The 23,644-nt window shown below is 44.1% G+C and overlaps 1 protein-coding gene across 1 annotated transcript in view; it reads left to right on the plus strand.

Moving 5' to 3' along the window:
- LOC144129737 (MAM and LDL-receptor class A domain-containing protein 1-like) overlaps positions 1–23,644 on the plus strand; it is a 142,438-nt gene that overhangs the window by 89,599 nt on the left and 29,195 nt on the right. The window contains exons 39-48 of the mRNA XM_077663823.1: positions 1,930–2,015; positions 3,962–4,129; positions 6,368–6,464; positions 9,251–9,400; positions 12,390–12,563; positions 14,520–14,618; positions 15,334–15,488; positions 17,808–17,892; positions 20,315–20,470; positions 21,688–21,781. Coding sequence (XP_077519949.1) covers positions 1,930–2,015; positions 3,962–4,129; positions 6,368–6,464; positions 9,251–9,400; positions 12,390–12,563; positions 14,520–14,618; positions 15,334–15,488; positions 17,808–17,892; positions 20,315–20,470; positions 21,688–21,781 — 1,264 coding nt within the window. The remainder of the gene's footprint in view (positions 1–1,929; positions 2,016–3,961; positions 4,130–6,367; positions 6,465–9,250; positions 9,401–12,389; positions 12,564–14,519; positions 14,619–15,333; positions 15,489–17,807; positions 17,893–20,314; positions 20,471–21,687; positions 21,782–23,644) is intronic.

Raw genomic sequence — 23,644 nt, forward strand, 5'->3', positions numbered from 1 at the left:
AACTAGATCAGAATGCTAGTTGCGGTAGAAATTTAGATGCTCCTACTCATCCCTTGTGAAGCGAATTGCCGTATGAACAAAAATTGCTCTCATCCACAAAAGCAGAGACGCTGGCTGTAAGCACCCGAGGCGCCGCCGGTTCCTGGATCCGGCATGGCATGACATTTCCGCTGTCATTAGCTGCCCATTAAGGGTGATCCTTTCCATCTCTGCAACGCTAGCTGTTCGTTGTTGTTCTTGCCGTCCAAGCATAATGGCGCGTCTTGGACTACCGTTGGAACCTCGTCGCTGTTGTTCGGAAAAAGTGAAGCCTTCCATAAAACGACGTCAGCGTGTGGCAGTGCAGCTTTTGCTTGACTTGGAGCGAGTGCGTTAGTACTTGCGTGTGGTAGTCTGTCAAGCGCATAGAGCACAGCTCGTGAGGGCAGCATTACTCAGTCGCTCGCTCTCGTGGCAGAGAATACGCATTCGGAAAGCAGTAGCCAGAAGAGCTTAGCAACCAACGCCTCGAAAACGAGTATGTAAAGAGTCTGGAGTTTGATGTCCGTGAAGCGGATCCTAAGTTTGAAACCCGAGCAGACACTTACTTGCAGGCTCGTGATTCCGAGATGAGGCAGCGACGCCCAGCTCATCGAGTGCGTGCCTGCGCTGCCGAGGCCAGCAGACGCAAGAAGCAGGCAAATCACTGTGGTTGAACTCCGGCGATTAAGCGTCACTTCAACGTCAACCCATATTTTCAGCGTTTCGGTCTGTGGTAGACTCTGACAAATGCAGCGAGTTTCAGTGGCAGCAGTACGCTTAACTGAGGTATACATCAGTAATATCATAGGTGGGGTTATGCAAGCAGCTGGCATGGAAATTCGAGAAATCTTGAACACACGCTTGGATTTTGTTTGTTTGTTTGTGTCATGTTGTGTCATGTTAACCCAATAGCGTTAAGGGTGTCATTCAGCAGAGAAACTGCCGAATTCCCCGCTTCGAGAAAATCGGGTTTGGCCGAGAGGGTCCTGGTATCACAACCTCACGACATCACGCGGGTAATTCAAACACCCCACAAAGGTCACAGAGCAGAACGGTCAAGACGTCACTACACAATTGGTCACTGGTATACACGGACGTGACATATTTCCACCTCTATGACAACATTTCACCACTTTTGAAGAAAGAAAAGCAGTGGCGCTGAAAGTGAAAATGAAAACTGACCTCATAAAACCTTCATGATGGCACTCTCAATTATAAACTCGGGGTGCGTCAAGGAAGAGTAGAGATCAATCTTTTGCCCTTTCTTCTTCGCCACGGAGCACAATGGAATACGTCGGTCTTTCGACATTCACATTTGCCACATTAAAATAATAGGCATCAATAACGATATTTGTTCTGTTTTGCTTACATCTTACAGAACCACCGCGCTTTCCAGCTAAAGAAATTAACTAAGCTGGGCACAGTGAGATGAAACTGCTCTCTGAGTTTTATTTTTCATAATGAGAAATAATGCGACGAGGCATAATGAGACGACCAAAGCGCATTACCCTACGGATATTTCAACAGCCTTAGTGCGCTTGCTTTCTGCACATCCGTTGCACATTTTTTTCATACTTCAGTTGGTTTCAGTTATCACAATGCAGCTCTTTTCCTATGAGCAAATAATTAATAATGTTATATAAATCGTCAGCAATGTTACGAGCATCCTCATCAGTGGTTCAAGTCACCTGCTAGAACATGTGCGCTTCTTAGATTATTTTTTCAAGTGTGCGGATGCCTAAATTTTTGTTTAGACTAGTGTCTTTTAAATCATGCATGTAATAAACGTATCTCTGACAATCTGATATAGAAGCAGTTCATTCAAATGCAAATTCGAAGGTTTCTCGCCCTTATACCTGGTGGTCGTATTCCCTTTTAATTGCGTGACTGCTCTTTGTCCTATTTCAGGGAAATTCATTATCCTTCCCTCTGATAAGAAGACCGTGAAAGCTACGGTTTTGGGACCGATACTTGATACCGGAGGCAATTGTTCGGTAAGCCCTGTCTCATCAGTGACTATTTCTAGTGAAAAATTGTTTTTTCGTTTCATGCTTCATTCCGAACTGCAGATTTTGTGCGTTCAATTTGTGCTTGCCGAGGAGAACATTTTGAAGAGAGATACAACACAATGTTTCATACTGACAACGACATCAAAGCGCTATTCAGAGAAGCTAAATTCTATCAAGAAGGCCTGAATAGCACCTCTCTTTTCGCATTTTAGAGCTCATTTTCTTCACCATGGTACCATTTTCAAATATACTTCTCCAGCTGTCTATTACCTTGCCTTAGGGGAACCTTAAAAAGAAACACTATAATGATATACCCACGACGAGTATGTTTGGAAGTGCTGCTCTTAATACGGTTGCTTCATCCAGGCAGTTGCATATTTCACCAGTGTACAGGTGAATACTTTACGTAGTGAAACCGGATTAGCGTTTAATCTAAACCTGTAAAATAATGCACACAATTGAAGTGACAGCGCAGATTTTAGTTAATAGCATGTTAGCCACGCGCTTCTGTATTCCAGTGCACATGTTATCTCGCGTATTCTCAATTTGCTTCACATTTTCTGCGGGCAGGCGTTCTCAGTTATCTGCTTTAGAGGGGATATTGGTAGCCTTATCACACTATCATCTGCTCATGCCGTAACGATGACAGTGCTCATGGTTAACGTAATGTAAACCAGAACACTCAAATGCTTTATTAATAATACCCGACTGTGACACTAGTGCTCTGGTGAATATTATACCGCAGACAAGAATTAACTCGCCAGTTCTACTGCCGCCGAGCAGTTTTCCTGGGTGCGAGGGGTGCCGACATCGTAGCGCACCAAACCTTTCTTCTCTTTTCACACAGCTTCTGCGTCAGTTTTCACGGTACTAAGAGCCTGATGTTACCCTTTGTACTTACAGTTACTTCATTTATGACGATAGCGTTCAGCAACGTGTAAAATATTTGTGCGGTATCACGGATTCATCGTACGTCAGTCTTAGTCGTTCATTGTAACCAGAGCTCAGTGCATAATTCTGCATTCACTCGTCAAAGTACTCGCAAATAGAATAACTGTCTCAGTTTGTGTTCAGAGTGTCTACAAGGGCACATTGGATACTGGAAATAATTGATGTCCCCCGCCTTGTTCCAACAAAGCGATGCCATCATATTACGAAAAACAAAGACATTCGTCCCAAAATCGGATCACCGAATACGATTGTGTTTGGGAAGGTAATTTCATGATTAACTCAAGCGCGTAAACTCCCATGCGTTCCACTTGCGACCATAAACGGCTGTCTAAACGCTTGTGTAACATAGCAGCCAAGTTGTTCCAAAAGTGAAGCTGTACAAAGCCCACCAGAGGTCACGAATGAATATGCAGTTCATTTCTGCACCAGCCCGACTTATTCAAAACACCATCTTTGCTTCAGGTGGTTAGAAACACTAGATGTACACTATCCACAAAGCTGGCCGAGGTTTTGGCTGCGCGTAAATATTCACTATCTAGACTGGTGTTATGGTTTCAAAGCCACACACTGCCTATAAGGAACACCGCAGAGAAGGCTTCGAGAAGAAGTTCAGCATCCTAATTTTTTTCTAACATATGCTGACAACGCTGAGCAAAGGAGCGTGTTGTATTTCGCCTTCATCTGCTATGAGTATTCCTTCGATAACTTAATATCATCTGGCGCTTTTGTTATTACTGGCGAACGCATGTTTTTTCCAGCGCCCTCATTATGCAGTCCTGTAGTGTAATGATTAATAAAGAGGAAAGAATTGCTTGTTCATGAGCCTAGATCTCAAAAAGCCACTTTCTAAAGAGCGCTCCTTGTTCGTAACTATTACACAAATAATTAAAAAAAAAGTTATGTCAAAGCTATACGTGTAGGGAAGTTGGCATTGTATGGCAGAACTTTATGGTGCTTTTCAATGCTTTCTCCTTCTGTAGATTACGTTTTTCTACGTATCCCGAGGAAAAAGTGAGCCGCAGCTCACACTTCATGTCCGTACAACAAAGGACGGATCTTGGAAGCCTGTGTGGACGCAGAGTGGCCCAACAGAATTTATGCACTTCACTGCAGCGACAGTCGAGTTAGCGGAGACCTCGCCTTACCAGGTGACGCTGCTATTTTGGACCCCTTTTATTAAAGCTCCGCCCGTGACGAGCACACTTAGAGCATGCTTGAAACAGTGTAGGTAGGACAGATAGCATCTGAACTATTAGTCACGTGCCATGTTGCTGTAATTTACAGTTGATTCTTTAAGGGCTTAGTTACATGGAAGCACTCATAGGGCAGAGAGTCATATCAGGAGAACAGAGAAGGCCCGAGATATTTTGACTCCTGCTTGACTCTTAAGGATTTGTGAAAATGCGTTCCACGTTCTCCTTGCCAATATTGTGGTGCTGCTCTACAATGTCGTTGTTTTCTCACGTCTTATGTCGGCCTCATCTAGGGATGAAAAATACGAAAGCGCCGAGTATCGACTGTAGCCTAGCAAGATATACAATTCAGATTCATTTCTTTTGCGTTTTTAACGTCGTGCAAGCCATAACCTTTTCTTGTTTTGCTAAAATTGAGAGTTCATTTTATTCAGGGAAGGAATTTTGAAATCATTTATAGAAATAGTAGTTCTGACAAACACTAGAATATTTTTTTTATTAGTCATTACAGTCCAGCTGAGTGAAGCCGTGTGCCTAGAGAGGAAATGTACGCCATTCCTCGCAGGTGAAGAAAAATATTACTTTTCAGTCTACAGTGAAGCTTAACCCGCATACACGACCGCCGTCATTACTCCTCGGCGACACGCTAATAGCCCTTGTGAATGCTTACATTCACAAGCTATTCACTTGATGAAGTCATTAACCTAAGAATTTCTGTTCCATAGGTTGTTTCAGTGAAATACTAATACGTTTAACTTGTTTACGGCAGTGCCTAATTAGGGAGTTAATAAATGGCCCTTACGGTCACGAGCTTTTCTTGCAGTATACCTTATTATTTAAGTAGCACAGCAGTTCAGAAAGGTTGCTCATTACACTTGTTTCGTGCCCTCCAACTTTAAATTATCCTTTTACTTATGAAAGTAAGCTAATGGAATAGGCGTGGGTTCCAAAAAAAAATCATTTCGAGCATACAGCACACTGCTGAATATAAGCATGATAGCGCCATTGCACCCCTAAAAATGTGCATTAGAAATATGTTCAAACGCGAGTGCGTAACTGTAGCTCACTGCAATACAGCATCCTTAAGAGATTTCAGAGGGAGGCTCTAAGAGCGTTGTTGTTGTTGCTGCCTCAAATATGATGGCACATACCCACGGGGGGGGGGGGGGGGGGGGGGGGGGGGGATTGGCCAGGGTTTAGTGCAGATCCAAACAAGAAAAAGCTCATCCTGGTTTACCTCAAGCGGCTCATAAATGTAGAGGAATCTGAGATAAAAAGAAAATAATGAATTTTGAGAGATCTTGAGAAAATCGGAATGACATCGAGGAAACAAAGCAGTGTGGGTTGAATAACTAAATTTAAAAAAAATAATCAAAGAAAATAATTATGGGTGGGGAAAAGTGGCATCGAGAAGTTAACACACAAATCTCCCTGTTTCAATGATATACTTGTGAAGAAGCTGACACACCTGCCTAATGGCATGCCCTTTGACGGTTGCACCGAAGGAGAGCAGGACAGGAAGAGTAAGCGGCAGCCCTAATTGAGCGAGAGGATTTTCAAAAACGGAATTCCTAAGAGCGTTCATTGATAATAAAGCCCTCTTCTTTTTTTCCGAGCATAACTCGTGCGCATGTATAGTTTCTGCCTCAACCCACGGTCCGATGCAGCTGCTGTCACTGTGCGAAGAACGCTTACGATTTCCCAGTGACTGCCTTTCCTGCAAGTAAAAGCAGTTGTGATTCTTCAATACGTTAAAACAGACCCTGTGTAGCATAAAAATACCTCAATCGTACCTCCATAAAGTTAAAAAAGAAAGCTTGTCAACGCCATTGGAAAATTCAAATGTTCTGCAGGGAATCTCAGATAATGTTGTTTTGGTATGAGAATTTTACCTAAATTCTTTTACTTATAGAAACCTTCGTTTCCCATTTAAAAATCACGATGCCTTTTTTTTTTCAGGGAAAATCTTTTCATTGCATGCACACGCAATTTCTGTAATCTTTAGTCATCAAATAACTTTATGTACAACGAAATGTCGACACCTAGTTCTAAATGTGTTCTACTGGAACTTTTTGTGCGTTCTGTAGCGCTTTGCTTTTCTGCTCTTCCTGTCAAGCCTAACGAAAAGCAAAAACGAGTGCAAAGATAAGTCTCTGCCATTCCTAAAGGAATTTTCTCTGCACCAATTTTCAGGTTGCCTTCTCAGGAGAACACAGAAAGGCTGGCCATGATGGTTACGTTGCGATCGACGACGTAACGTTTTCAAAAAGTTGCAACACCTACGACAAAGGTGAGCTACAGCGTGAAAAGAACGGCCGCCTCTGAACGCCTTTATCTAAAGCTGTAGGAGGTGCCTCAAAACTGATAAATAAGCTCAGTACATTTTGAAGAAAGCCGTCCTCGTGTACATAGTCTATATTTATACTAGTCTGACAGTATACAAAATGCCTCATATTTACTCAGTGATAAGCAATAAATTAGGAGTGTTATTTTTTTCATCTCTTAGGACTCAGCAGTCTTTATTCATTCTTATTTTAACGCGGTAGGTAAAATTACACTCCAGTCTACATTGGAGATGATCACAAGAGGGGCCAAAAAGTAAGAAAATGAGGAGTGGTGTCGCTGCAGTTTTTGATTCACACTTCGTGTTTCGTTCTTCACCTGTTAATGAATCCTTTCTGAGATCTCGTCATGACCAACGTGCATCTTTGCTAACAGAACTGTATAGCGCGGCTGGGAATTGCATGCAAGTAAACCACAGCCTTAAGAAAAGCAGCTCCTCTACGTGTTAGTCTGTTATGCTAATTAGGGCACAGTTCCTGCAGCAGGCAGCTGGAGTACGCTCAGGTTACGTTTTTTATTTCCTCTAGCAAAATATATTTAGTCTACCTAATACATGCACAACAAACACAGTCCTGTCAGCATAAATATAATAGTTTTGAAACAAATACAAGATCTGTGTTTCTCCCGTTTCATGGCACTTGCACCACAGAACTCAGGTTACTTCTAAACACCAATTCCAAGATTTGCTATAAATAACAAATTTCGACTAAATTGTTCCGCACCGCTACGTACTTCTATGTAGAAATATTGAGGTGTTTTTTCAATGTGTTAAGCCACCAAGTACCAAAATCTGCTTCACATGAAATGAAGTTCAACCGAATTATTGCGTTACGCTCTTGCGAATGTGGTACAAGTGCATTTGGTAAGCATGTTTGAAAATCCATACCGAATGCACTTTCATTTATAGATCTGCTTGCTGCATAGCCTCCATGAGGCTACTTATATTTTTTTTGTTAATTTCTGTAAGAATGCCATTTCAATGTGGTGACGTCTACAAAGGTTCAGTTTTGGTCCTGGCACTTGAAGACGGCGACAATCAGCTGCTGCTAGCATGTATGACATCACCTGGACTCACGTCTACAATCGTCACGCTGTAGGATGTTTAAAAGCAGACAAAACATTCGAGCGCTGTTTGTGTCCTCTTGTTTCTGCTCTGAGCTGAACGGCAAAAGACATGTTTTGGCGTTTGACGTCAGCTTCCACGAGCATTACGTTCTCGGAAGGTGGGGGCAGCTCTTGTATCACCGCTGGAACCGTCATTTTTCCGTATAAAGCAGCACTAGATTAAGTAGCTTCTAGCAATGACAACCACTTGTTTGGCGAGAAGTTTTCTCTCATCACTGTTTTCTCCGTGTGAAACCGTTCTAGACTCTCGTCAAAATTAAAGCATTAACACAGAGTTAACGTGCAATTTAGAAGGTTCCAGATTAATTTTGATTAAACTGAGTTTGTGTAAAGCGCAGTAACATTGCATGGTTCAAGGCCAATTTGCATTTCACCTACATTCAAGTGCGGCAGCTATCGTGGGCCTCAGGATCCTAATGCCATAACGCTAATCCACAGCGCGGGATAGGAAGAAAGAAACGATCTCTGTGGAAAATGCGTACAGTATTACGACATCGCTCAGTATGTTTCATTGAAGCTACTTTTCTTGATTAACGAGGGTTATGGGCGTCAAAGAAAGCTACAGCTTGGAGCTCATGTCATGCACAGTCACAATGCACCGAAATCGATTTGTAGAATTGAAGAGGTAATAAAGCTTAATGCGCTTCAAAAATATTAATGCAAAAAGCGTTACTGTGCCAACTATAAGAGCACCACAGTGGTAGAGAAAAAACCTATGCTTCGGAAATTGGTTTTTTTATGAGAGACAATATCTAAGCGCACAATGAGAACGGATGAGCATAAACTATAAATACAAGCGCAGATTAACTTCTTTGTGTGTGCGCCCAATTTTCACTTTATATACTGATTATTTGCTTCTAATTTTTTGAGGACCCATAATTTTACTCCTCACTACCTCACTGCTCATGTACTTACTGTTGTAAATTTTTTTGTGCCTTGGCTTTGTTTAGATTTGAAATTAAAAAGCTAGAAGCTTAAGGAAGCATATGTCCCCTTACCTGACCTGAATAATGGGCAGAATTCTTGTGTGGGTCAGCAAGAGTCCTTAAAGTATAAACACTCTCATGATACGCTTAGGTTAACAGAAATGATCGTATTGTCAAGAGGCAGTGAAGGCCACCTAGCAGGCAGGAAAGCAGCGAAAGGGACTCTTTATTCGCCTTACTTGCTCTCACAAAGAACTGAGAACTCTTTGTCGGTGATAGTAACAAGCGTGCTCGGCTGTCGTCGAAGAGAACCGCCATCGCTCTCGGGTGCACTGAATTTAAAGCTGCCAAAGACGTTTCAAGATAAGACGCGGGAGTCACCTGCGCCAATGTCGAACCACCTGGAATACATTCAGCGGGCTACAAACATTTCGCACAAAATCTGGTAGCATCTCAAGTCAGAAACATAGCGGTAAAGACGTGTTCCGGGAGCTGGAACACCAAAAAAAACATTAAAAAGCTTTCCGGAAATATGATGATGGGAAGCATCGCGACTGATTCCTGTCCACGCATGTCTCGAAGACATGTACCAAGGTATCTGCTTACGCCGCAGCCCGAAAGTAAAAGTATTGCTTGCCAACCTATCCTGTTCCTGTTTTTCTTTTCCCTGTAACCGGCTTAGAGTTGCCAGCAGCTACCTCGACAACGCCAGCCACACCGGTTTGCGGTGATGGGGAGTTCCAGTGCGCGCCTGCCACACAGTGTATTCCGCGCACTCAGGTATGCGACTTCAAGAGCGACTGCACAAATGGGGCTGACGAAGCCCTGTGCGGTGAGTATTAGGTGATATTTGCTGTAATTTTGGTTTAAGATATGAATAGTTAGGGTTTACTTATTTGCAAATAGCTACTTATTATTTACCGGAACAATTTTATCCAGAAGTAAGGTGCCCATGGAAATGTGACGCTTAAGTGGGGGCATGATTGTAATTAAATTATTTCATTCTGAGCGTTCATGATCGCGAGAAGAAGGAACGCTGGACAGACATTTAGACAGACGGAAAACAAAAACTATCAGGCCTATAAGACTTGTAATGCGTTGCGCATCTGATGCATTGGGGAAGCAATCGCACCTCTTTCTTCAATTTACGCTGAATAAACTCGCCTGAATATACCATCAGCAATATTCTCCCGATGTGCCTAATCGCACAGTGAAGAAAAATTTCGAGGCTTTACGGGTGCTTTTGTTGCTCATGTCACGGCATTAGCCTCTAATGAGCTGAGTCATCAACCGCACCGCGAAAGCTTGGTGGCGTTTAACAGGGATTACCCTGAATTGAGCACAGAATTCCCTGCTTAAAAATTCTCGACGCGAGTGTACTTTCAACGTTCTCTCGTGTTCTAGGCAGTCTGCGCTCGAAGCCTGTAAAGGTAACCTAAAAGAAATTCGAAAAAGTATTAGTGAAATTTCATAGATGAAAATAGAAAGCAACAAAAACAGTTCAACGTAGATTAATATATTTTTTCGTTTTTATTTACTTTGATTAACCTCCTCACTCTGCTACTAAATGAATTGGCTATATGATTTTAATGAACAAAATTTCAGAAGCAAAAAGAAAAATGGAAAGAAATATGAGCGGCAAGAGATGCACATTTTTATGCAAAACTAAAAGGAAGTCAGGCTCTCACGTAATCCCAGGAATATAGGACAAAATAAAGTAAGCTCGCAACATTTTTTGTGCAGTGAATCGTAAAATGTCCAATGAGCTTCTCGGGGAACTTTTGCTGGTTAGATATGTAACTGGGATGGTCAGGATGAGTATTCCAAGAGAGCAACATTCCAAAGCTTCAAGACATGAACAACGCACATGACTTCACGGTTTTTGCCTTTCTCAACATGAACTTGAAACTGCTTGAATTATTAATTTCTCTGCTCAAATACCAAAGTTAGTTTGAGCTGCAGCGACTCCGGCCTTTTCTGTGAGCTTACTACACTCTAATGTATGAATTCCTACTAAAAGAGACTTCCTACTAAGCTTTATCGACCATACTTCTTTGCAAAAATCAAAAGCACCTTTTCTAAATAAACCTTTTCTTTGTTCGTAGGCCGAGAAAGGCTACAGAAAAATTTAAAACGGGATTTTTTGACATGGTAATGTAGTTTTCCGTTTGCAAGTCGGTGTCTGCAACGCTTCACATTAGAGACGCTAAGAGCACCGCTCTCCACGTAGGCTACAATGATGGTGGATTATTTCAGGTTCGAGGCTGTATTGCAATCATTTTTGAAGTAATAAGGTAACCTAAAATGATTGAAGGTATCGATCATAGATATCCGAAACAGTATTTTGCCGCTACCACCCCTGCCGGAGTAAGTGCCACTGTCATCTGTGTTCATCTGTTTTTTGAAAACATTAAAAAAATGAAAACACCTGGTTAAAAAAAAGTGGTTTCGAAGGAGGGAGTGAAAGAAGAAAGGAAGAAAGAGGTGCCGTTGTGGAGGACTCCGGGATAATTTCGACCGCTTGGGGATCTTTAACGCGCACTGACATCGCACAGCACACAGGCGCCATTTTGCGATTCGCCTTTATCGAAACGCGGCCGTCACGGTCGGGTTCGAACCCTGGTACTTCGGATCAGTGCCCGAGCGCTATAAACAGTGGGCCCCCGCGGCGGGTGCCCAGTGTTTAACTATTATTAGTGTCCAACTAATAATATTAAAGTAACCAAAGTTTCTTTGAATTAACACTGATTATGCTCACAGTGGTTTTCGTAAAACGCAGTATATCCCCGCCATGTGACGTAGCCAGGCTACCAGTAGAGGGAACAAATTTACAAACAGCATGGCGACACCGCTGCATGCGGCCTTTCATTCACCGTTAATCTAAAATGTAAATTCAGCAAAAACTGCATTTCCCTTCTTCTACCACCACATATGAAAACCTTCCAGAGTATTCCAGTATGCTTTACACCGATCCGACACTGTAGCGTTCTTTTAAAAGAGAATTTTCGGGCCGGCTACCTAAACTGGGAGGCACCGTTACAGTCTAGTTCGTATGGCGTTATAAAGAACAAAAACCGCAAAATGACACGGGACAGACAAAAAAGCGGTACTAACAACGAAACATTTTACTAAAATGTTGACCTGTTAAGCACGCCCTGTGTTGTCGCCTTCCTCTTTCCGTTTCTTTTTGAGGTTTCTTTGTTCTTCATAATGCCTATATGAAAATATCAGTGAAATGTTTGATTATATATGCGCTGTGCTAACACTTTAGATCTAGGTGTTAGTGAAAAACAACGCTAGTGTATTTTGGATACCCGCCGCGGTGGCTCAGTGGTTAGGGCGCTCGACTACTGATCCGGAGTTCCCGGGTTCGAACCCGACCGCGGCGGCTGTGTTTTTATGGAGGAAAAACGCTAAGGCGCCCGTGTGCTGTGCGATGTTAGTGCACGTTAAAGATCCCCAGGTGGTCGAAATTATTCCGGAGCCCTCCACTACGGCACCTCTTCTTCCTTTCTTCCTTCACTCCCTCCTTTATCCCTTCCCTTACGGAGCGGTTCAGGTGTCCAACGTTATATGAGACAGATAGTGCGCCATTTCCTTTCCCCAAAAACCAATTATTATTATTATTATTGTGTTTTGGATATCTTTAACGCGACGGTTAGAAACGAAAAAAAATGCGTTCTTCAATATATACACTCCCAATCTTCACAGGAAACAGTAGAGTGAAACGTTGCAGGAGTAATTTCCCTCACTACTCGTCTAGCATGTCTCCTTACACCACAGCATTATTGTCTATATTGAAAGTACGTTCTTCATTCTAGGCGCCTGCGACTTCTCTAATGGCATGTGTGGCCTGGAGAACGAACACCGCAATTCACGCCTCGGATGGAAGTGGACGACAGCACAGGAAGGCAGCCGCAAACCGAAATTCCCTAAGGTGGACAGCACGCTCAGGGATGACGGCGCCTATGCTGCGTTATCGGTGCTCGACTGGGGTGAGAAATAGTTATTTCCTGGAACGATGTCAGATGCAGTTAAACGAGGTAAATGGCTCCAACATTAAAAAAAGGACGTTGGTTATGAATGCAAAAACTAAGAAGCCAAAAATTCCAACCCCACCAGTGGCACGCTTGGAATTCGATTCACAGAAACACCTAAGATTTGCTATTAGTTATGGGTGAATAAAATGAAAGTAGGATCATTTGATATGACTGCCGTAAAGTTGTTTTTATTGTTATTTCATCTCAGAACTTCATGTGTGTCGAGGGGTGATTTCTTAAGGTAATGTTTTCTCTCAGATTACAAGTGACTGTTCTTTGTTGCCACCTGTTTGTCATAATTTGCTTTGCCATTTTCTAACTATTGAAGTATGTAGTGCATGTCTATTCATTACCAAGTATAAAAAGTCTAGCCAGGAGAGGCAGCTAATTATATTGGCTTTCAAGGTGTCCAAAAGCAAGTAATTTGGATACATGAATGAAATAAAAATATCTGGCTTAGGTTTATGGTGACAAATGTCCTAAAGTGGCCAGGCAATGAGGGACGCTGTACTGGGAGGCTACGGGTAATTTCGTCCATTTGGGGTTCTTTAACGTGCCCTGATATGACACAGCACACGGGCATCTACTATCTCGCCTGCATCTAAATGCGGCCGGCGCAGCCGGGATCGAACCCGCGTCGGTTGTGTCAGCATCCGAGCGTAATAACTTAAATCATTATAACTAAGTGCATTATAACATAAAGTTAGAAAGACGGGTTTTCTTTATATTTATAAGCCAGCCGCGTTCGGTAAAGATTTATGCCTCTTTTTCCCCATCAAACATTTCCCTGAGGTTTTTGCCAATTCTGCGTTAGATGGGGCGAGGCACAAATTCATCCGCTTGGCATAGGCGTCAAAAATGCACGAAGGTCAAAATAGTGTACAAGATGATGTACGAAAAAAACTGCTTTTATTGTTTTTACAATTAAGGCTCTTAATTATCTCAAAACGAACGTGTAGCAAGTAATAACAATAATTCGCTACCCTGAAAGATAAACGAGTTGGCTATTTTTCTTTGAAGTCAAGCTAACGCTGATTTTTGCTCCTCTCATCATACCTCTCATCACGAAAATTTAATTGAATTGTGTGAAGCCGTCTTCACGGCGTAGAGTTGCGGTCCGTGTCACCTGCAGCTAGACGTGATATTTCCATTCCCCCCGCGGAGTTTTTCGTACGAGTAAGCATCGAACTAATGCCGACCAAAATAATGTTACTGTGCTTTAGAACCCTTGAGCTACTTGCAAACTTCTTGAAGCTGATTTTAAAGAAAGATTATGTCCTGGGTTCTACGGTAAAAACTGCGGACATCAGGATCGAAGACAAATTTCGGTGCCTTTCTAGCGCTAAAATTGCATGTCCAGGATGAGTTAACATAGACCTGCGCGGTGCCATCACACTACAGTTCGTCGCATTACTATGCGGACCTTCATTTTTTTTTTGGCAATGCATTTCTACGAGGAATTGTAAAATGTGGCTCGCGAAGTACGAGGGTAAATCTCATCATGTTGTTTCAGGTTTGGAAAGCTGCTGGCAATGGGCCACCGAATGTTATACATGACCTGGGTTCCCTATTACACTCACTGTGCTGTCTTTGGTAAAAAGTGCGCACCTCTTTTTTCATAACTTTTCATGTTGCAAAACATAATCATCAATCGGTACAGCGATGTTCCCCTTGCATGTACCACTAGGCAGAATAAGGATTACGAGCCGGAAGCTGAAACCAAACTCTTGAAGCAAGGCTGGTTTGCTAAAACTATAAGGTTCTGACATAGCATGCAGAGACTCTTGGATAACAATTTTGCTTGATCATATTTTCTAATAGTTTAGCATACTAATAATCCATTTTTCGACGTCTGGAATGATTTGCATGCTTACTCTGCAGCTATATGGTATATTGTTCTCGAACTTGCAGAAAATCCGTTCGGCATGCCGAAGTCGATGATTACGCCAAGACTTGGTGCAATAGCTCACTCCTGCGTCGTAAATTTCTTCTACTACATTCCGGACAAAAGTGAGTAATTTTTCTTTCATTCTATGCAAATCTGCTACTGGATGCCGTACGCACCGTGACAGAAAAGCGCACATAGTAGCTAGAATAAGATAAAATCCTTTCTCAATATTTGTAGCAGATCTAGAACACAAAATACATTGGAAGAGAAGTTTTTTTGAGCCATCACTCTTTGTTACTTGCATGGTATTGGTATTTTATGTTCACAGAAAGACGTTATTCTTCCGCTCGTGGCCTAGATATCAGATCAACATGCATGCTTTAAGGTAGATCATGCGAACGACTCAAACAGCTCACATGGATAAGAAATATTGCCTTGTTTTCAATTGCCCCTAACATGTGCACAGCGATATTCCACTGTGCACACGGCAAGGCAACGAGTCTACAAAGGGTTTTGTATTCATCAAACGCTGACATGACCATGCCAACATTTACGAGCTACTTTTAGCGGCACTCGTGGACTCTGAAGGACTCTGTAACAGCAGATGGGTAATGGGGCGGGTGATGCCTTGCAGGGACTCCACAGTACAACTTAATTAACCGTTATTCGCTCCAGTGCCACTAGAAAATCCTGTCTTCTATGCTGCGTTTGAGATAGGTTGAAAATATGTTTTATTGGAGCTTTTTTGGAATATCATTCAGATTTTTTGTTAGCTCAACGTCAAAGAACACCAGTGCACAGAAATCAACGTGAATATCAACAAACTTCCCTTTGCAGGATTTTCACGGCTAAACTTCGGAGTAATGCACCGCTCGGCCTCCAGCACTTCGTCAACCTCAGCACACATACTGGCTTCGCTGACAGCTAGCAATGTCAAAGACAAATGGGCTAAGGAGTCTGTTAAAATAGGAAACTGGGATGCAGGAGCCAGGGTAAGTTCCGATATTGTTCATATGATTTATCCAGTACCTGGTGGTAGTGTGCTGTTTTGTGTCGGCGGGATTATCCTTACAGTATCCTGCCAGGTGCATTTATTTGAGTGAGTGTGTGTCTGCTAGTGCCCCATAAAGCCACTGTCCCTGAAAACCTAAATGCTGCTCATGAGAGAACTATAACACTACTACGGCTCTTAAAAATGCCTCCGCCATATTCTATACAATTAGTTCGTATTTTTGTTATGTTTTACTGCAAATGTAAGTAAGGTGTCTTGCTGACAGTCAAACTCGGAAAGTCACATAATTACCTACCTTTATTGTGCTAATATGCAACTCATTATCCAGGAGTGTTTCTGGTTCATTAACGCTGTGCCCTAAGAAGCAGACAAAAGAGGCGATCTCATCAGTAAATTGCGAGAATTTGTAACTTTTTCTCAATATCAACGAAAGCGTATGCCGGGTCCTCTGGATACGTTTAAACTGCCCAACAATGGACCAGTAACGCATATAATTGAACCCTGCCATCACTCTTCTACTGCGCACAAATCCAACATGTGCATAATACAGAAAATTAACTTAAGGGGCGGCAAGGCGTCAATTTTACACTCGATGCGACCTAACGCTCAGGAAGCATTATGTGAGCCTTCATACAGGGCCCCTCAGTAGGGAAGCTTAGGGAGTGACCTAAGGCGGCTTCGTCGCAGTGAAGGCTTCGTTATTGAGGTAAAGAAGGTTTCAGAGCTGTGGCCTCAGTGATCGTCGATATTTCATGCTTCTTCATGCACCAGTCCTAAAATTGTGCCACTTTGGCTTAGATTTAACTGACAAATTTACGGCCTTAGTGCATTACTCTGCTGATAAATTTTATGAACCACGTCGTACAGAAAATAGGAATGCAGAATTCTAACTGCTTGTACAAGTCGAAAACAAGAACCATAGGTCCCCTTGCTCTGCGCACTCTCTTCTCGGAGCAGTTAACCGTGCCTTGTCCATTCGGTTTGTTCGTAAGTAGCGGATGGAAGGCATGGAATGAAAGTATGGCCAGCGCGACGATAATAGTCGGCATTCGTCCGGACATGTCCCAGCACAGCAGCGGGCCCCCTGTCACAGTGAGCAATAAAGTTATTTCAAGTAAATAATATGTAGTTGCCACCTGCCCACCGCGGCGCTGGCCGTCAGCTCATTCGACGAAATGTAGACGGGCTCTTTAAAAACAGTGTGTGCAAAATGAGTGTGGCTGCAGCTCGCGAAGAGCGATTTGGGCCTCACCAGCCTCACCGGTGTTTGTGTTTGACACAGCTACCTTCCTGAGCAGTGGCGCATCACTTAACAGCTGCACGACTGTGCCAGTAGTGGTATGAGGTTTCCCCACGATCTAGCAATCACTGAAAGATAAGGAGTGCTTGCGTGAGAGTGATCTATATTGCCATCACATTGTACTCCTAAGGGTAGCTTAAGGGTCGTCCAAGGGCCCAAAACAGGTTGGCGTTCTGATTTTTTGTGACACGCGCGCACGGACACCCGATTTCCTTGTGAACAGGACATCTAATGCGATCGCATTATTAAATGAAATTCGAATGAAATCATTACATCATCTTGGCTCCCCCCTCCCCACACAACCCCCTCGCCTCCCCTCTCCAGGGATAATGAAAGACTATATCTTCTTACCAGCATGTCGTAATCACGACGGCAATCACAAAGACAGTCGGCACAAATCACTTCGCACTTCAAAGGTGCATGTTATTCATGTGAGCTCAGTGATGCTTCATAACAACCAGTGCCGCGTATTTGCATAGGCCCTTCTAGTTCTGGCAATACCATCAGTTTACAGCAATAGGTTTGGCGCCATGTATGAATTGCGTTTTAATTGCACTTAATGCGTAACACCGCAGCTTGGAACCACCCTGCTCCCATGGTATCTCTGTAACACTGGCATCGGAAAACTAACGCCGCGAGGCTAGCGATTCTTTTATCTCATTGGCATGCCAGCATCCGTGTATTAGCTGTCGTAAAGTATATTTTTGCAGCAAAACTTTAAAGACAGTGCCTGAATATACCAGCAAACCACACAGGCAGCGGTGCTAACGGCGATTTTTCGTGTGCGTTGATTCTTGAGGGAGCAGTTCGAAGCACAGCCGCACCGTGGCGCCTCTTTCGTGAGAACAACAATATGACGTAGGGTGTTTTAAAGAAACGCCTCCAGGTATAATAAATAGACAATGCGCATCCTTAGGTGCTTATATAAAAAAGGACATCCATACTGCAATGAGCACAAATTGGTGCTGGTGTTAATGGAAAGTTTTTCTGTGTTAACAGTTCTTTTACGAGGCAACGACACCAGGCGTGAGCATCGACGACATCGTCTATAGCAACTGTCATCCGGATACTCAAACCGAAGGATGTAAGTACACACGATACGCGCCTCTGATGATTTGTCGTCTAACACCCCTACTAACGAAAAAATTAGATAGGTTCGAATAGGTCAACAAGTAGGATTATTCCAAATTGGGTTTGGCGTCATAGGATTAGCATCCCTAAGCGACTCAATCTATGGGGACACCGTTGTGGAGGACTCTGGATAATTTCGACCACGCATGGTTAATTAACGCACTGCCACCACACAGTACCGGACCTCAACACTGCTTTTATCGAAATGCTACCGCTGCCCGCGGGTTCGCACACGTGACTTTCCTGCCCTGTGTGACGTGAGTGCAAGTTAATTAATACGGGTGGTCGAAGTTATCTGCAGCAGTCTACTAAGACATCCTTCAGAACGCGAGTCGCTTTGGGACGTCAATCCCATAACGACAAACCAAAAGCGTCATGATCATATTTCCTGACCCATTCAAACCTATGCACATTTTTCAATAGGAACTGCTCGTGAGAAGTGACGTCATGACATGGATTATGCCTCTCACTTACTTTCGCACGTACTACAATAAAAGCAAATTTCACATTTGTTTGCACACATAGCAAACTGCATCAGGAAAAGTAGAAGTCTGTCTCGTATTCAAGTGCGTTTGCTTATTCAACGGCAAAAAAGGTGAAATTGCTGTTCCTCCTATTACGAATGGAGAAACGTAGCTGAGGTAGGATATTGCTCGCGGACAGGTGCGGTATGCTGCATTTGCCCACTGACTGCAAGCACAACGGATGCAGGAGTAAGTGGCTCAAAGCAGCACCCTCGAGAGCAAATTACAGGGCACTAATTGCAGAGTCTAAACCCATTCCCCTAGCGCTCATCAATCCTCCTCTTTTTCCTCCTCCTCTTCTTCGATGTAAACAGCTGCCGCGTAGAAGCATCGGCGGCCAAGTAATTCAAAGTATGCCAATGTAGAACACTGGGCAAGTTTGTATGTACTCATACTGAAAAACAGCGCACACAAAACAGAGACGAAGACGTGTTGTGGTTTCTTTTCTTCGTCTCTGTTTTGTGTGCGCTGTTTTTCAGTATAAGTAATTCAAGCATCCCACGCGCAACGGATTTGTGCAGTTATATGTGACCGGCCTTCTTCAGCGTTCGCTTTAAAGACCGCGAGGCCTATCATCCAGGTGCAATAGCGACCGTGCATTGCTGGGCATAGTCAACGTTCACCGAAGGGCTTTCTGTCTCTCTCCGCCGTGGTCACGTTGTAGGCGTGCCCAACAGGAAGGGTATATAAGCACTATTCCACCTGCTCGAACGACGAAGAAAGTTCCACAGGGACGAGCTGTGTGTACGTTGTCTTTTCTGTCCAATCGGAGACGCTGCTCCCCGTGCTTCCCCTTTAAGACCAATCGGAGCGCTCGCACTCTGTGCCTATTTTACCCGCTCATCTCCTCCTCCGGTTTCCTTCTCGCTTTGTTACTGCTACATCAACGGAGCCCAATGCGCCCCATTCTTGGAATGAGCGCTTTAATAGCTGGGCTTTAAATTTTGTTCCTGATCCTTGCAGCATAGCGCATATTGTAAAAATTTGTATTACGCTTCAAGAAATAGGAAGGAGTGCCAGCATCTTTATCAGATGATCCATAATTGCTGCTACAGCCGGGAAGATTCCCTTTTTTTTTTGCAAGGCTATGTGCAAGTTGCGAGAGATACCACTGTTGTTAAGCCCGTCATCCGAAAAAAAAAAAGATGATATATTTTGTGTCATTTTGGGATTAACAGTTGTTTTAGCAGAACAAAGATCTCAATCTTGCTTTCACTGGTGCAGAAGAAAATCACGCTGTTATGCGCCATTAACATTTTATTATATACACGCTGCTGTTCTGTCTGTATGCCCAGGAGCCTAACAGGTAGAAATGAGTGAAGTTCGAAGCGCCTTAGGAAGAAAAAAAAAAGCAGATAATATTTATTTTATTTTTATTCGCTTCAATTTAAGTATCCTTGCTTATTCGTAAGCTAAAGGAAAGCAACCAGGGGCTCGTTCCAACTACGAATTAAATGTGAAACGGATTTTATTGTGGCAACTTGGCGATAGAGCAGCTGCGTCTCACCAGCCCCGACTCTCTTCCTCCATCCAAATCACTTTGGCAGGAGGAATCTCAAAAGCTAGACAGCTGTCACCAGACAAGCTCACTCTCACGTTCGTTTGAAGACATCACCTAACCACTTGATGCAAGCTTGGCGCAGCACGTGAGACCACTCCAAACAGATAACGAGAGCAGCTTTTTTCCTATATTTTCCCCTTGCTTTCCTGCTTTTGCACCCTTAATATCTCGTTCGTTAATCTCCTGTGCGCACTTTCTGGCCGGTTGATGACACGTAAAATAATTCGCGCAGTCTGAGCAATGTTATAAAATAAACACGAAATCATTCAAAGTATGTGCTCACATTTCAGGGGAGGCAACACGGCAGGTAAGCTGCAACTTCTCCCAGCCCCAAGACTGCGGCTGGTTTCCCGAGCGCTCAGAAGAATACTCCCGGTGGGTGCATCACTCTGGGACCGAGAGGTTCAGGCTCAAATGGCAGCCCATGGATGGCGCAATGCACAGTGGTACGTATTCCAACCTCCCTTTGCGGCAGGTTGGAAAGCTAAGGCATCGCAGAAATTGCGAGAAAAACAAGTTTATTTCTTTAATTGGCGAGCTTCATCTGCTGTTAAACATTGCCAGCCAATAAATTTCTAACCAGATGCACAACGAGTTACTAGAGAGAAAAATTGCGAGCCGCTTCAAACGAAATTATTTTCATACGTTCCATAGTATGTTTAACCTTTTATACTCGCTAATAATTTTCTATGGGAGATCAATTGACGGCGCAGCTGCTGGAATTGCTATCGTGCTTCTCCTATTGTGGTGCTTGTTACCGCCCGGTGGTTAGGTATCGTACACAGAGTGCCTGATTATTGTACATATTTTTGTACAAATTGCCTATGGGCCAAGACATGTTACTGCGTCTTGATAGACGCACATTGAAAGGTTTCTGTTTATCAGTTCTTTCTGAAACGCAACATGCTCGGCAGTACTGAATTTTTTGGGCACTAAGTTATCATTGACAACCAATGATTCCTCTCATATTCTGTATCGCTCTGCTGTCGTAATAGCTTAAGGTTCCTAAATTTCTACGCGAGCTACCGTTTATGAGTTACCCGTCCTACTAACTAGGATGATAATTAAATAATACTGAATTTATAACTTTATAAGTATTACATTAGTAAGAGTGTAGCCCACCGTATTAATGGCCACATCAGCTTCTGAAATTCTGAAAACGGGATTACACTTCTCGCCGTGGCTAAAAAATCCGCGCACTTTCTGGCGTAATTAGAAAATTGCGTGCCTTAATAGAGCGAACAGCGATGTCAACCAAACGCGTGACTCCGTGGCGCGCGTGCCAGCTGTAAATTTCTTTTCCCTCCAGCAGAGCGAGCTGAGCGTCAGAGCTGGCTCGAATATTCTCTACGAGTCTGGGTGGCCCTAGTACTAACTGAGCGCCGTTCGGTACAGTTGGCAGGGCACTGATCGGCGTGTCCGCAACTCTCTGTGCACACCATTACTCGGAAACATTTAAGAAAAGCTGAAGAAATGCCGAGCAACGAGATGTGTCCGATCCGGTTGCAGGGTTTTAGCCAGCTGCCGAGCTGCGGAGTGCATATCCTTCCACTGGGGTGGGAAGATCAGTTACCGGATTGTAAATATGAGGTGTATTGAGCAACATCAATTGTAATCGTATAATTGATAATATTGGATGTGACAGATGCCTTTACGTATGCAGGTGCCTACATGTACGCCGACAATTTGCACCCTGCTCATATTGTATCGGTGCGAATGGGTTCTACTCCTGACCGTGGACGATGTTTTACATTTTGGTAAGGTTTTTTTTTCTCTTCAGTGCATGGAAACACTGTTCGAAAACTTATGTTAAAATACATCGCTGATTAACAAGTTGCGAAAAGATGGTTCCTTTGAAAGGCGAAGAATTTGAGGCTCACTACTGCGTACAGAAAAAATCTGCGCTTCAATTGGCGTTTAATATTGTCACCGAATAGAAGACGATGAAGCGGACAGTGGCGCGGGCTGAAGCGCTCGGGATAGGCCCGCAGCCGTTAAATTATTCCGTCCCCATACTTCATGTCGTCCGGTTTTCCTCGACCTGCCTTACGTAATATTTGGTGCGAAGTGCTGGGTAATCATCGCTACCCTGATCCCCGGGGCTTAGACGTCCTGCGACTGCCGTGGTTTTCGGCCTTGTGTTCCTGTCCGCACCGCCCGGCTGTACCTCAGCCCGCCAGACCAGAACCCACCTCACCGTTCAACCCAGCCCCGTCCCCCGGCTCAGCTTAAAGGGAAGCTGAAGCACTTTTCGGAAAAAATGAGTTCTCTACGACAGTTTATAGGCTTTAGTCCGCTGAAAAAGAATATCTCATTCAAAAAGAGCCGAAATAAACGCAAAAAGTTGTTTTTTAGAAGAAAACGCGCCCCACCGCCTCAGGGCACCGAGCGAACGCCGCTCTTGCCCACGATTGGCCGGGACCGTCGTGACGTCATCCACGGGGATCACCAGCCGGCACCGACGGCGTTGCTGCGCAGCGCGTTGCTTCAGCTAGCTTTAAAGGGCTACGTTTTGGAAATTATGGATAATTCAAGCAGTATTGAACAGTTTGTGCTTTCGCCATACATGTTCGAGCCATCAGCAGTTTCAGAAAACGGCGGAACCAACGAGGCCGCGGAGTGCGCCGGTAGTGAAAGTCAAGTCGCGATATTTTCACGTGCTCGAAATCTCGACTGGATGGATGGATGGATGGATGGATGGATGGATGGATGGATGGATGGATGGATGGATGGATGGATGGATGGATGGATGGATGGATGGATGGATGGATGGATGGATGGATGGATGGATGGATGGATGGATGGGTGGGTGGGTGGGTGGATGGATGGATGGATGGATGGATGGATGGATGGATGGATGGATGGATGGATGGATGGATGGATGGATGGATGGATGGATGGATGGGTGGGTGGATGGATGGATGGATGGGTGGATGGATGGGTGGGTGGATGGATGGAGGTGGATGGGTGGATGGATGGATGGATGGATGGATGGATGGATGGATGGATGGATGGATGGATGGATGGATGGATGGATGGATGGATGGATGGATGGATGGATGGATGGATGGATGGATGGATGGATGGATGGGTGGGTGGGTGGACGGACGGACGGACGGACGGACGGACGGACGGACGGACGGACGGACGGACGGACGGATGGATGGATGGATGGATGAATGGATGGATGGCAGCTTTTATTTGCACGGGAAATAGAGACCCCTTACTACTCACCGCCCCGGCACGCAGGCCTGGAGGGCGGAGGCCGGAGCCTCCGTGACTAAATGCTAACAAAGAGATTTTATCTCTTCGCGGCATCAGACGCCAGGCGGATTGCCTTGTTTCTGCCGAGCGGGTTCTTCGCTGCGCAGCAGGGCTTCCTAGCTTCCTCTGCTGTCAATATCTGCGTAGACTCCTGGGTAGTCGGCGCATTCCCATATTCTCTGCTTCCGGGTAACTGTGGAACCGCCGGACAGTCGGAACCTGGACGAGCGCGCGCAAACGTATTCCGAAATCGTTGAGAACTACAGACTAAACAAAAAACTGGTGCCACCGCCAGATAAGAAGATAAGTAATAAAGAAGCGACCGCATAACAGCGCCTGCAAGCCGGAAATTTCGT

The sequence above is a fragment of the Amblyomma americanum genome, chromosome 4 (assembly GCF_052857255.1).
Source record: "Amblyomma americanum isolate KBUSLIRL-KWMA chromosome 4, ASM5285725v1, whole genome shotgun sequence".
Lineage (NCBI taxonomy): Eukaryota > Metazoa > Arthropoda > Arachnida > Ixodida > Ixodidae > Amblyomma > Amblyomma americanum.